The sequence below is a fragment of the Chanodichthys erythropterus genome, chromosome 20 (assembly GCF_024489055.1).
Source record: "Chanodichthys erythropterus isolate Z2021 chromosome 20, ASM2448905v1, whole genome shotgun sequence".
In the NCBI taxonomy this organism is placed as follows: domain Eukaryota; kingdom Metazoa; phylum Chordata; class Actinopteri; order Cypriniformes; family Xenocyprididae; genus Chanodichthys; species Chanodichthys erythropterus.
In genome coordinates this window covers 10,372,678-10,386,787 of record NC_090240.1, presented here as the reverse complement: position 1 = coordinate 10,386,787, position 14,110 = coordinate 10,372,678, and the positions used below count along the sequence as shown (strand labels likewise).

General features: G+C 35.5%; 2 protein-coding genes across 3 annotated transcripts in view; one reads left to right on the top strand and one right to left on the bottom strand.

Moving 5' to 3' along the window:
- slc9a8 (solute carrier family 9 member 8) overlaps window positions 1-11,859 on the bottom strand; it is a 50,422-nt gene extending 38,563 nt beyond the window's left edge. Inside the window, exons 1-4 of one of the 2 annotated variants that reach the window (XM_067370976.1) lie at window positions 11,542-11,859; window positions 10,798-10,976; window positions 5,611-5,691; window positions 3,204-3,262 (exon numbers count right to left, since the gene is read on the bottom strand). In XM_067370976.1, the coding sequence (XP_067227077.1) occupies window positions 3,204-3,262; window positions 5,611-5,691; window positions 10,798-10,976; window positions 11,542-11,735 (513 nt within the window). In that variant the 5' untranslated portion in view covers window positions 11,736-11,859. The remainder of the gene's footprint in view (window positions 1-3,203; window positions 3,263-5,610; window positions 5,692-10,797; window positions 10,977-11,541) is intronic. The other variant, XM_067370975.1, reaches the window with a different exon arrangement.
- A 906-nt stretch (window positions 11,860-12,765) lies between these two features.
- Window positions 12,766-14,110, top strand: part of b4galt5 (UDP-Gal:betaGlcNAc beta 1,4- galactosyltransferase, polypeptide 5) — a 41,764-nt gene continuing 40,419 nt past the window's right edge. Inside the window, exon 1 of the mRNA XM_067370451.1 lies at window positions 12,766-13,153. Within this exon, the coding sequence (XP_067226552.1) occupies window positions 13,048-13,153 (106 nt within the window). The 5' untranslated portion in view covers window positions 12,766-13,047. The remainder of the gene's footprint in view (window positions 13,154-14,110) is intronic.

Genomic DNA, 14,110 nt, shown 5'->3' with positions numbered 1-14,110 from the left:
CTGCTCACCATGGTTGCATTTATTTTGAAAAAAACAAAAAACAAAGTTGAAACAGTAATATTGTGAAATATTACATTTTAAATTACTATTTTCTATTGCCTGTGATCATGCAAAGCCAACACAGCTCAAGAAGCATTTCTGATTATTATCAATTTTGAAAATGATAAGTTAGTATGATAAAACCCACCCAGAGAAGGGAGTAAAGCACAACTCTATAAAGCACAACTGTGTGAAGGTGCCCTAAGAAAAGTGCCTGACTGTGGTCAGATGAACCAAAAAAAAACTGCCTAAATATACAAAGGTCCTGAAGATTGGTCTTGCAAAATTACATATTTTCTAAATCTACTAGATGGTTACATGAATGACTAGTCAATTTTGGAAATATGTTTTGTACATTATGTGCTTTCTAGATACACAATTATGCCTAATCAGTGGTCTACAGAAGCAGAAAAGAGTTGAAGCATAGTTTAGAATGAATGATGTGGAGACACGCTCCAGTTGAGCTGTTCATCGAGAGGGTCTCTGGTTACCAAAACACAGCGAGAACTGTGGGGCCCTCTTGACCTTTAGACTTCCTGAAACAAAAGGAAGCTCTGTACTCACAGAGCCTGGCATCACCTCACATCCCAGACAAAAATGTTAATTAAAGCCAGAGATGAAAAGGTGGAGAGAGGAAGAGAAAAGAGAGGCAGGCATGAGAAGCAAATGGGAACTAGAGAGAGAGAGACAAAGACTTTGTGAAGCCTGAGAGAATGAAACAGGAGACAGAAAGAGAGTGAAAATATAAGAAGAGGAAGGAAAAGACAGAAGAGCAGGAGAGTGGAGAGACGTATGGTGCATGGAATGATTTCCTCTGCTCTCAAAACCTTTACAATGTGCTGGATACTTTAGCTAGCATTATAAATAAAAATATTAAAATTAGAAATAAAAATAAATATATATTTTATAACATGTCAAGACATTTTTATATTTGAGTTATGCTTTACCAAGATAAAATGCACATCACTGCACTTCAGCTGACATTACAAGGCAAATATTTATTTTCTATTGATGTGTTCCTACACATTTTCAATTTCAAAATCCCATACTTTTCCAGACTCAAATTACCAAACCTCTCTGTAGATTTCTCAGACCCTATTTAACAAACGGTTCATTATACAGGATTATATCTGGTATATAGTACAATCATCTGGAAATATTTCCTCAAGAATTTTCCCATTGGTTTTCTCAAAGTGATAACGTGCTTACATGATGAGAAGAAACCTAAAACGCTTTATAACTTGGGCTAAAACGAATAGTCGACATTATCGACAACATGGACAATAAAAAATTGTGGACAAATATTTTTGTTGTGAAATAGTCGTTTGAACTCATACGACTTATTTTGAGGGCCCGCAATAACGCAGTTTGACCAGTGGGGCACTGTAACGCAACTGTAATGTAATAATAGATCAAACATACCGATTAATCAGTGAAATAATCGTTGCTTAGTCAATGAACCGTTCTAATAATCATTAGATTAATCGCATCAAAATAATCGTTTTTTGCAGCCCTATTTATAACCAGCACATAGACTTGCTTGTTTGATAGATTTATTTTTAGAAATTCTTAATTCTATATTTCAGAAAACTGAAAGGGGAAATATTTTCCTTTTTCCATACTTTTCTAGACCTGGAAAATACTACAATCAAATTCCATACTTTTCCAGACTTTTCCAAACTGCGTAGGAACCCATACTGTATATATTTCAATAAAAATAACATGTTCATATTCAGATTACAGAGACAGTCCACATGCAGCAACCTGAGGTTAGTTGTCTAGATCAAGGCAAGGACACAAAGGTAATAGCTCATTGGCCACTCCTTAGTGTATGTAGACCTGTAATGTCTCTTTTTTCACCACTCCCAACAAACTTAGTTATTTGCTGTTTCATATTTGAGTGCATAAGTTTGCTATTTAAAGGGAAATGTTTGATCCTAGTCTTTTGTACTTTAATGTGTGTGTTTGTATGATTACCTGTGATCAACAATCACAGACATATTCAGTATGGTCACATCGCATTTGTACTGTAAGTTTAAGTGCATCATGACATATCTTGGACATAGTCAATGCACCACCTACTCGTTTAGAACACAATCATTACACCAAAACTATGGTTTCAATAGTTTGTTTCAGCTGCAGCTCTAAAAGACAATTATTTTTTTTTTAAATATATTGTAAAATGTAATTTGTTTCTGTGATCAAAAATTTTCATCATCAGTCTTTAGAGTCACATGATCTTTCAGAAAGCATTCTAATATACTAATTTGCTACTCAAGAAACATTTCTGATTATCAATGATGAAAACAGGTATTGTGATTAAAGGAATAGCCAAAAATTTTCTGATTAATAACTCGCCATCCAATATGTACATGACTTTAGGCTTTGGAGGAAAACATTCCAGGATTTTTCTCCATCTAATGCAGGTGAATATTGACCATTTTCGATGCTCCAAAATGCATATTTAGGCAGCTTCAAAGGGCTCCACACGACCCCAGCCAAAGTCATTTTCAGAAAAAAAGAAAAAGAAAATACATACTTTTTAACCACAAATGCTCGCCTTAGTCTGCTGTGCGAAAAATACACTTTAATATTTTTGATGAATCAAAAATCTAAATAACATTATTTATGATCTTGATAAATGCTCCCATCAAAATCCCTGAAAAAGAAATCCAAATATATGGTGTACATTTAGGAGTTCAACTTCTGTCAAACTTTTTGAAGAAGTAATTTGTTTTTTTCCAGACATTTTTGATGAATCAAAAATCTAAATAGCATTATTTATTTGAAACAGAATTTTCTGTATCAAAGTAAAAGCCTTTACTGTTCATTTTAATCAATTTATTGCATCCTAAAGTATCAATTTATAGCAAAAAATAAAAAAACATGACTGTCCTCAAGTTTTGAATAGTATTAGTGTACATGAGCAACACTTTACAACAACAATTCTGACATCCACATGCAAAAATCTCAGTCAGATAAGTACTGTATAAAATCAAGTAATGAAAGAGTGTCCGCTTAACTAAATTCCCAGTTGGTCAAAGGACCTGGCTGACAACGTGTTATTGAATTACCAAAGACTGTTGTTAATACCAGTTACAAACAAGGCAAAATAAAATCAAATGGTTCATCTGTGGTTTATAGTGATGGTGAGAGCTTCATACCTTCCAGTTGGCCAACTGCTGAGACTCAATGATCTTGATAAATGCTCCCATCAGAATCCCTGAAAAAGAAATCCAAATATATGGTGTACATTTAGGAGTTCAACTTCTGTCAAACTTTTTGAAGAAGTAATTACCTGCAATATGAGTATTTAACAAAAGAATAGGTTGAACCAAATAACAATATTTTGTAGTTTGCAACTAAGGCACAGTTTACCCAAAAATGTATACTCAAAAATTATCTTATTATTATCATTTTTATTTTTTACTATCTTGTCATTCCTAAACAAATTTTTCTTCTGTGGAACATAAAAAAAGATATTTTTTCTTTCCATACAATGGATCTTAGTCAGGGTGTCACATTTAATTTTTGTCAGAAATGAAAACAATGTTGTGACTGACAGAAATTCAATGTGTACAATGGACTATACTGTAGTTTAAAAACATGTCAAATGTTCAGCTGTCAAATCACCGTTCCACAAATTTCAGCAAACGGTTCTATGGCAGTCAAAACTGTTAGGTTACCAAAAAAATCTTCTTTTGGAATAACATGAGGGTAATGAGGAGAGAATTTAGATTTTTGGGTGAACTTTTTGGGTGAACTATCCCTTTAAATGTTTACTCTGCGACTGTCTTTAAAGGGGACCTATTATGCAAAATTCACTTTTGCATGGTGTTTGGACATAAATGTGTGTTGGCAGTGTGTGTACACAACCACCCTATAATGATAAAAATCCAACCACTCCTTTTTCCCCATAAATTATAAGCAGTGTCTCAGAACAAGCCATTTCCAGATCCCTGGCAATGTGATGTCACAAAAGCCACAGGCCCCACCCACGAATGTTGACAGACACTGCCATTTTAACATAGAACCACCCTGAGCGAGTTCACAGCGAGTTGTACACAGTCCGCCATTGCGGCACTGACGAGAATATCTCCCTAGTGTTTTAGGTGTTCTGTAGCTGGATGGATTAATCCACATAGCTCTCTCCATTTACTCCTGAAATCTGAGCCACTGAATACAAGGTGGATTGATTTTGTTTTCCAAGAAAATTCTCACTCAATTCTACCGAAAAAAAAATTATGTCTGTGCGAATCATTTCACACCGAACTGCTCTGTGAACAAATATCAATACAAAGGGACAATACAAAATAGAGGTTGTGCTAAAAATGTGCTACTCAAGGATATATAAGTATGAATTGTTTGTGATCCAGCTTAAGCTGTAATTACAGTCTCCAGAGTGATACTGGATACAGCAGTAATGAAGGTGAGAGTACTTTATTACAGTTCATCTGAGCTGATTTACAGAAATAAAGTGTACCAGTTTATTAAGCACCACCCGAAAAGGCATAAGGTCTTTATATGTTTGTTTACTGTTAGTTGTAAAGAGTGTTTCTGAGTACTTTGCTGTGTATGTTGATGATAATGCAAAGGAAAGAGAGTTTATGGATAATATTTTAATGCACACTTGCACTGTTTTATTAAGCTCTTACAATGATTTTCTAGAGTAAAAAACTGACACTGCTTATTTTGTGTGAAGTACAATAAACATCATAAAACTCATCTGTAAAGTTTTGTCCATCATTCGGACGGGGTCCGGTACAACAGGCTTGTATAAAAACAAGAAGACAATATAAGTTATAACCATAATTAAACTAAGCTATACCTATTCTATCTCCATACAGCATATATTCACAGTTTCTGTCATTATAGTGCGTTCTGACTGAATCCTGACACCGGAGAATCAGCTCCGTGAAGCTCTGCCCTCTTAGGTCGAGCACAGCAGCTCATTTGCATTTAAAGGGTCCACACTGAAATGGTGCGCTTTTGGTCAACCACAAAAAGTGGCCATTTTAACATGCTATAAAAAATTATCTGTTGGGTATTTTGAGCTAAAACTTCATATACACACTCTGGGGACAACAGAGACTTATTTTACATCTTGTAAAATAGGGCATAATAGGTCCCCTTTAATAGCTTTGCACGCTAAGAGGAACTGATCAATCCCTACGTAATCTTAGAGGAACTGTTCATTCAGGCTCACATTGTGGAACAGGACAGCCGTTTCATACCTTTAATGCACACCTACTCTTGACCTGATGACAGCTTACTCTCTCGGTAATAATTAATACCTTTACTGTTGCACGTTTACCTTTGATCAATAGCGTCCCCACCCTTTTTGTCCTCGCTGTATCTTATTCAAGTCTATTCATTATTGATAAGCAAATAGATTGTTCTTAAAACAGAGTGATCTGATTTCTAAGAGAGATTGCTTGGCGACATGCAACAGGAACATGTTCTGTTTTGTGTTTTATCAATTGCTTTAGCCAACATTGAATATAAAGAGCAAACATATAAAGAGGAACTGTGAGGTAAAAGTGCAGAGAATGAGATCATAAAGACACTTACCCAACGAGACCACAGCCACACTCTCAGGCAAAAAGTGCAGCTTGAATTTAATCAGCAGATGCACCAAAATAATACAAATACCTGAGGAGAAAAGAAAAAAAATTAAATAAAACTGAAATAACCATTCCAAACAAAAAAGTTACTACAATTATAGTTACTGCAATTACACAGTGATATATTGTGGTATTGGCACCACAGTCATCAAGTCAAGAAAAAAAAAATGTTTTTAAAACATTAAACTAATTTATCATTGTTTTACTATAACAAGTAATTAAGGCACTAATATAAAAAATCTTACAATTTCAAATCAGCATAATGATTTCTGAAGGATCATGTGACACTGCTTTGATCACAGGAATAAATTATATTTTACAATATATTTGCATAGAAAGCATTGATTACAATTAAATTGCAATAATATTTTAGAATATTGCAGTTTTTTACTGTATTTTGGATCAAATAAATGCAGCCTTGGTAAGAAGAAGAAACTTCTTTCAAAAACATTAAAAAAATGTACTGCCCCCAAACCTTTGAATGGTAGTCTAACTATGTATGTTTAATAAAGGTTAAAGATATAAAGTTTTTTTTTTTTAAGTTATTAATTATTATTTACATTTTTGTATGTACTTATTCCTTCATCATCTTTCTTTTTGTCTGTTCTTTTGTCTTTTTTTTTTTTTGGCAAATAGATGTTTTGTGTTTAATTTTAAATATGCAATAAATGATACACACAACAAGTATGAATATGCAATATCATATCTCTACATTGTCTAAAAGGTAAAATGTCTAGTCAGATATAAAGAGACAGAAGAAGATGAATTTTGAGTGTGCTGTGTCACTTTTTACCATAGTAATGTGTTGTGCAGGTTTATAATTACACTTCAACCTAGATTAAACCTCCAGTGTCACATTATGAAGATATTATGAACAAATTCAAGGTTTGAAGACCAACATGAGACCTCGTCTTACACAGAGCTGAACAGTATGTAAGACTACACTCATGATGAGTTATCCGGTACATAAACACAAATACAGCACACTGAACAGTGAACACAAACATTAACACTTGACATCACAGGGAGACACATCACTGCAGAGGGCCAATCCCAAAACATCAACATGTAACTTGAAACCTGTGAGCTTTTAAATGACACAAAAAAAACATATGAGGAGTTTCACTGTGACATCATTGATTCAGTGGTGTCAGATACACAAAACCAGTTGTAACCCTTAGCAACAGAGGAGGAAATACTGTCTGATGACTCACCAACCATCCCATTTCCTATATAAGGAAAGCTTTAGACCAAGCAAAGGGAAAAAGCTGAATTTTCAGCATCATTACTCCAGTTTTCAGTCACATTTCCTTCAGAAATCATCATAATATGCTGATTTGCTGCTCAATAAACATTTCTGATTATTATCAATGTGGAAAACAGTTGTGCTGCTTCAGATTTTGTGGCTGAGAACTGTGATATATTTTTTCAGGATTTTTTTTTTTTTTTTTTTTTTTTTTCAAAAGAACAGCATTTATTTTATAAACTTTAGAACAGTAGCATTTATATTTGATAAAATTTAAATACACTGTTAAGAAATTAAAGGGGTGATGAACTGAGAAATTAAGTTTTCCTTGAGCTTTTGACATAAGAGGTCATCATACTTTAAGAATATCCTGTAAGTTTTAGAGCTGAAAACTTCCTTCATAGTCCAATAAAATATTTAATTGACATCAGACCCAGCAAACGACAGGATTTACAAAGTGGGGATCTATGACATCAAAGGGCAGCAAGCACCGTCTCTGCAGAAGAAGATCAACGCCTACTTCATCACTGCCTGTTTAGCCCCGCCCACCGAATCGTGCATAAGTAACATATGTGGTGCTAAACCAGTTCAAGCTACCAAGCAATAAACATAGCGTTGAGGATTACAAAATATTGTGCAGTGCCTGGACTCGACAGTAACGCAACATGTAAGTAACTTTGTCAATTCGAATGCCTGATCTGATATGTAATGATTCATGTACAGTCAGATGTTCTTTGTCTGTGTCAGTAAATCAAACCAGTGACTAAACGCTCAATTTAACCTTGTTTATTTTAGTAGGATCAAAATAATCTGTTATTTAATGGTGATTAAATTATATAAAGAAAGAGTATAGAGAGAGTAAAAGAGAGAGTAATACTTGTCTATTTCATATGCAAAGATGTCAGCCAATCACAGCAGTAGGTGTTTACACTGAATTCTCACAGCAGACATGCCCCTTAAAACAGAGCGTTCAACCAGAGGACTAAAATCAGGGTAGAAAAAATGCCTTTTATTTATAAATTATGACAATTTTGGATGTAAAATCATACTAACATTATAAGTGCACCCCAGGAAACATTATAAAACAATAAACCAATGCAGTTCATGACCCCTTTAAGTAAACTGTTAAGATTTTTTTTTTTTTTTGACATATTCCCATCAGAAAAAAATAAAAAATAAAAAATGTTGACTCAACGACAAATGGGTGGCCTGGGGCCAGTTGCATAAACATAGCCATTATATTAAGACAGTTTTCAGATCTAGTATGACCCACTAGCAGTTAGTCAAGGAGCAGTCAATCTTACTTTTTAGTATCAAATTAGGATATGTTTTATGTAACTGAATTAAAAAAGTTATGAACAGTCTCAAAGAAAAAAAAAAAAACGATGACTAACTTGTAAGACTATTTTTAGTTGTTTATGCAACCGGCCCCTGGTCTGATAACTGCACAAGTAAGAAGCACTATACTTAACTCATAAAATCTAAAACCTACTACTTCACCATATAATGACACCCTTATCTCGAGGTTACTGTAGTCAGCCGGATCTGGTCTGTATCCAGAGCAGATGGTGGACCTACACCTAAAGACGACCACAACGCAACCCTGAATGTTAGCGTAGACCATGTGAACTAGACGAGCCCTAGAGATGGATCCCATGCAAAGATCCTTAAGCAAAGACCACAAGAACCAAACAAGCCCTCTGCTCAGACCCTAGGGCCAGCTTAAATTCCTCCTCCCTCCATATGCTGGTGTGATGTACCCTGATCTTCAAGCAGAAGGAACTGGATGAAATACTGATACTGACTGAATAATATCAATCCCCAATCTTACCTGCCATGCAACCAGGAATTAAACCACACCATGTTGGCTCGTTTGGCCAGAGGAGAGTTGGCCTCCCGACTGAGCCTGGATTCTCCCAAGATTTTTTCTCCATGCTGTCACCTGATGGTGTTTGGGTTCCTTGCCACTGTCACCTCTGGTTTGCTTAGTTGGGGACCGCACTGATACTATTGGATGAGAACTGAACTGATGATGCTGAATGAGAACTGAACTGATCATCAGTGCTGCTTTATAGATTAATTAACCATATACTACAGAGCTGCTGAATGCTCGAATCTGATTGGTTGACGACACGTTCTGAGGTGTGGGATTATTTTCAGGGAAATGCACGGCTAAAGTAGTTCTAGGCAGGTCTCGACCACATTGCAGTTCCTTATCACTGCCAAATGATTTCAGTTATTTTAATAGGTCCTACAGCCTACAACTGCAAAAAAAACAAGGACACTGACCAAGCAAATACATATAGTAAATAACAGGATGAAAACGACAAATTATTGTCATGGTTTTTTCCACAAAATATGTTTTATTGTGTCCCTCTCTCCGGCTCTCTCTCTCTCTCTTTCAAACGTACACACGTACTGTATAGTAAGGACACGCACTCGCACAGAAACATTTTTTTTCAGCGCTTTTCTGATGAATGAATCAGTAAAATAGTTTAGCAACTTAAAAGCTACATGATATTTCTCACCAGCAAGGTAATAACTGTCTGGTTCTTGAGGTAGATAAACTTATAGTTTCGCTATTAGTAGAGACACTGCTGCTGTGAGAGACGCACAGACTCAGGTAGGCTAATTCACATATGCTTATTCTCTTGAGTGTCTTGAGGTGTGGTAACCATAGTATAAGCGGAATAACTGACTCTGGGCTGTTGAATTCTTAGAAAACAATGCACACCCAAGGTGTAACGCATTACATTAAGAATTCAAAGGCTCATCATCAAATATTCCTTATTTGATGATCTTTACACAGTTATTGAACAGAACTGAATCAACAATGAACTGATTTCAACTGAACAATGACATTATTGTCTTTTTAAAGCTGCTTTACAGCAGAATTGAATTCCGTTTTTATTACTGAATCATTATTTTCCCGTTATCACTGTAAAGCTGCTTTGAAACAATCTTTATTGTATAAAGCGCTATATAAATAAAGGTGCCTTGACATTGAGCATTGTGTGCTTTCAGTTTTGATGCAACAGTTTGGGTAGTACCCTTTTCTATCCCAGCATGACAATACCCTTGTATAGACACACTTTACTGAGTCTGGTGGACTTGACTGCCCTGCCTGAAGCCCAGACCTCAAACCCACCACACACTTTTGGAATAAACTGGAATGCCAACTGCAAGCCAGACCCCATCGGCCAACATAAATGCCTGAAACACTGATGATCCTGTGTCTGAACGGAAGCAAATCTCCAGCGCTGGGTAGTAACTGAATACATGTACAGAAATGCAGTACATGTAATTAGATTATATTAAGTTTTTAAATTCTTTTTAAATAATCAGATTACAGTTAATTTTTATGGATTACATACATATTCATACAACAGTAGTAAATTATTAATCATTTATTATTTTATATATTTTTTATATTTATTAATTTATAAGATTTTGACTGCATTTCACCCATTCAAGTGCACACACACAGCAGTGAGTATTAAGCGATAAACGAGTTAAATCAAAAGTAATCAAAAAATTGTCAGAAAACATTATCTGAAATTATCAAATCTGCAAATCTCTGCATTCATGTTCCAGCTAGCCAAAAATGTTGTGTTATATGTATCATCTTCCACACTGTGTTTACCACTTAGGAAAACCTCAAAAAGTTGACCATCTCGAATTGGAGGAATGAGTGTCTCTCTTAAGCTTTTAACTGTCTCTCACACACTGTCCATCAATGATGAACAATAAGGAAATGCAGCTACGCCCTGGAGAACTGATATGCTTTGGATACTGTTCTGATACAGTTAAGTTATTAAAAGAAAATAAATATGCATTTATTCTCACATTGAGATCATTTCTGCTTTTAAAACAACTGGTGCTACCCACCAATGACCAGCAGGCTGAAGAAAATGGTCATCCCGCTGGACTGCTCCTCTTCCTGGGCTTTGACCCCCGTCTGCACTGGCAGGATGGGCTCATTTTTAGGTTGCTCAGGGGTTGTGGGCTTGGGCACAGGTGTGGTGCTTTGAACAGTGTCATTGCTGGAGCTTTCTGTGTAATTTAACCTATCAGAGGAATATATTTTTTATTATTTTACATAGTATATTATTAAAAATGTTACTTTATAATCACTTTTCAGATTTAATGTACATATTATTAATAAACTTTAAAATATGAAGATATATCTATCTAATTTACACCATGAAAATATGTTATTCAAAGATAGCTCTATAGATAGATAGATAGATAGATAGATATTTTCTAAATGCTCATACAAAACTATCTAACTAACCACATATAACTAATTAACTAGATCATTAAGTAACAGACAGACAGAAAAATTATCTTATTCGTACACCATGACAGTAGGTAGATGTATACTGTGGCAGTATCGTGATATAGTGATCGTATCAGGTTGTAATACTATGGTACTTTGACATATACACCATAATACTGGTTACTATATTCATGTTCAACAACAGAGTACTATGTCATATTTTGTTCTTACATAGTAATGATTAACATATGTTACTGGATATTTGCCACGATACGCTACATCACAGGTGTCAATCAACCAATCTTTCTGCTGTTAAACAGCGAGCAAACCGATTATATGTGATACAATAATACCTGATCAGCTGTTCTGCGTGTCCATGAGTAGTTTTCTGATCCAGTAAATCACTGTCAGCTTTATTATTCGCAGGTTCTTCACTGTTTGTCTGATCATCTGCCGCAGCAAACTGCCCGAGATCAGCCGTCAATATTATTAATAACACACTGATTACAGCAGCTCGATTACTGACACTCATCGTGCTTATAAACATAAATAATCATTAGAAGTAAGGAAAAATCGCAAAATTAAACTCATGTCGCCACAATCCATGTTTCGCAGAGTAAATATATCGTCATCATTATATACCCGGAAGTTCTGGGAAATGTAGTTTTAATTTGTAGTTTTACCCTCCGTATATTTTCAAGCATTAATAATGGCATAAAACGTATATATCGTGTGTTTTATATTCACATAGTCTATATATTATACTATCCACAAAATGTATAAGTTATCGTTGTATAGAAAAAACAATTGTATTTTTAAAAAAAACTGAGCTACTGGCCTCATTTTTTACAGTCTATGGGCCTCACACACTGCAGCAATGGGTGCTGGGAGTTATAGTTCATAAGGGGGCGTGTCTACAATGCGCATTTCTGCGATGCATCCGCTTGGTATGAAAGGTTTCATGCCATTAGTGTTTATATTTACGATCAACCTGATTGTGATTTACTGTGTGTGTGTGTGTGTGTGTGTGTGTGTGTGTGTGTGTGTGTGTGTGTGTGTGTGTGTGTGTGTGTGTGTGTGTGTGTGTGTGTGTGTGTGTGTGTGTGTGTGTGTGTGTGTGTCCTAACTATAAACTGGATTTCACACTTCAGTTTGCAGTAGTCACTGATATTAATAGGCTACATTGTTCTGTTTTATTCTATTCCATTTAATTGTATGTTCTTTTTAAGCTCTGTTCTATTCTATTTGCGGTGTCGATGTTCATCAGGACAGTTGGATCGCTCTTGTGAATGTTGGTTTTTTTTTTTTTTTTTTTTTTTGGCTAGACTCATACTATAAATAATATCCAAATGCACTAATAGGTCCATTATATCGCACGGCATTAAATTAGCCCTCGGCGATCAATACGCGCATTTATACTGTACCTGCCTGTCGGTTTTACAGCCTTTGATGAAAGTGGACCATGAGTGCAGCGTTTCCGTTACGTAATCATGTAAAGTCATGCATAGTAATTTTCACACACTCCCTCCTTTGCCGACGGTCCCTTTTATTGCCCCGATATGTGCGTAACGCAAGTCCAATGCGCTTCCATTCATTAGCAGCGCGCAGGAGGGTGTGTGTGTGTGTGTGTGAGTGAGTGAGTGTGTATGTGCGCGCGCTGTCCCTGACCAATACATACAGATACACGGGATGGAGATGATGAGACTCTGCTAGGACGAGTGAACCTTCTAGATTGGATAAATTTCGGGATCAGACCTGAATCAGCGTGTTTGCGCTAGGACTCTCCATCTGGGTCTATTAACGGGACATATCTGCCTATATAGCCTACATATAGAAGAATATCTGCGTCTCTCTATATAATGCCGACACATATAAGATTTCGGAGAAGGTCATTTCTCGGGCTTTTATTTCTCTTCTCACTCTCCACTTCTGCACTGTACTTCATCTATTCAGCTCCTGGAATAGGTAAGGTGACATTTAGTTTTATAAGATTGAATAACATCTATTCTGAATACATATGGGGATGTGGGTGACATCTGGTGTATGATTATTTAGGCTGGTCTGTGTTTTTATATAGTCAGATTTATCAACTGATAGGCTAATGATCATACGATAGAAACGATTTTTCAATTAGGGATTGAATAGCATAATTTTTTTCGCTTTTAATTTATTGTGAAGAATTGGCTTTTATGTAGGCTAATATAGGCTATTAGTGATCGGTTATTTGTGTTTGGTTATTTTCACATTCTGTCAAGACTTCCCATCAAATCGTGCCGTTTACTGTGGTAACTGGTAAGCATGAAGATCTCCATTTATAGAAAACATACATAGCAAAAAATAAGACCCGTCTGGTTGAATTGCGCTTTTATCTCTTTTTTTTTTTTTTTTTTTTTTTTGGACCGTTGAACTTTGTTTATAGATTGTGCTCGAGTAAAATTATGAATTGTGCTAATGTTGTATAGCCTATTCGTCCTTTCCGGGTACGTTCGCATGGACTGGCACACCACACAGTTTTTGGTAAGTCCCGCCCCCAAGACGCGCCTTCCCGGTAGCGGAATTACAGTCCTATGACTACATGCTTCGATAATGAATATTTAATTAGGACATGCTTACGTTGCTTTATTAACTTCTACTGGAGGAAGAACTGAATACATACATTTTAATAGCCTACTACAAGCCGTAGCAGAATTTGTGAGTGTCGATTCGCAATTAATTCTAAATAATGCAGTATCAAACATTCACAATAGGCTACAATAACAAACATTATTACGTCATTTAATGCTTAAAATACTATTTAATATAGCTATACATTAGCATAAATGATAAAACTGTATTTTAAATATTTTATGCAAATTAAAACTGTATATAAAGCCATATGACTTAATCTATTCATGTAAAGAGGTGTATATATTAGGTTAAAAT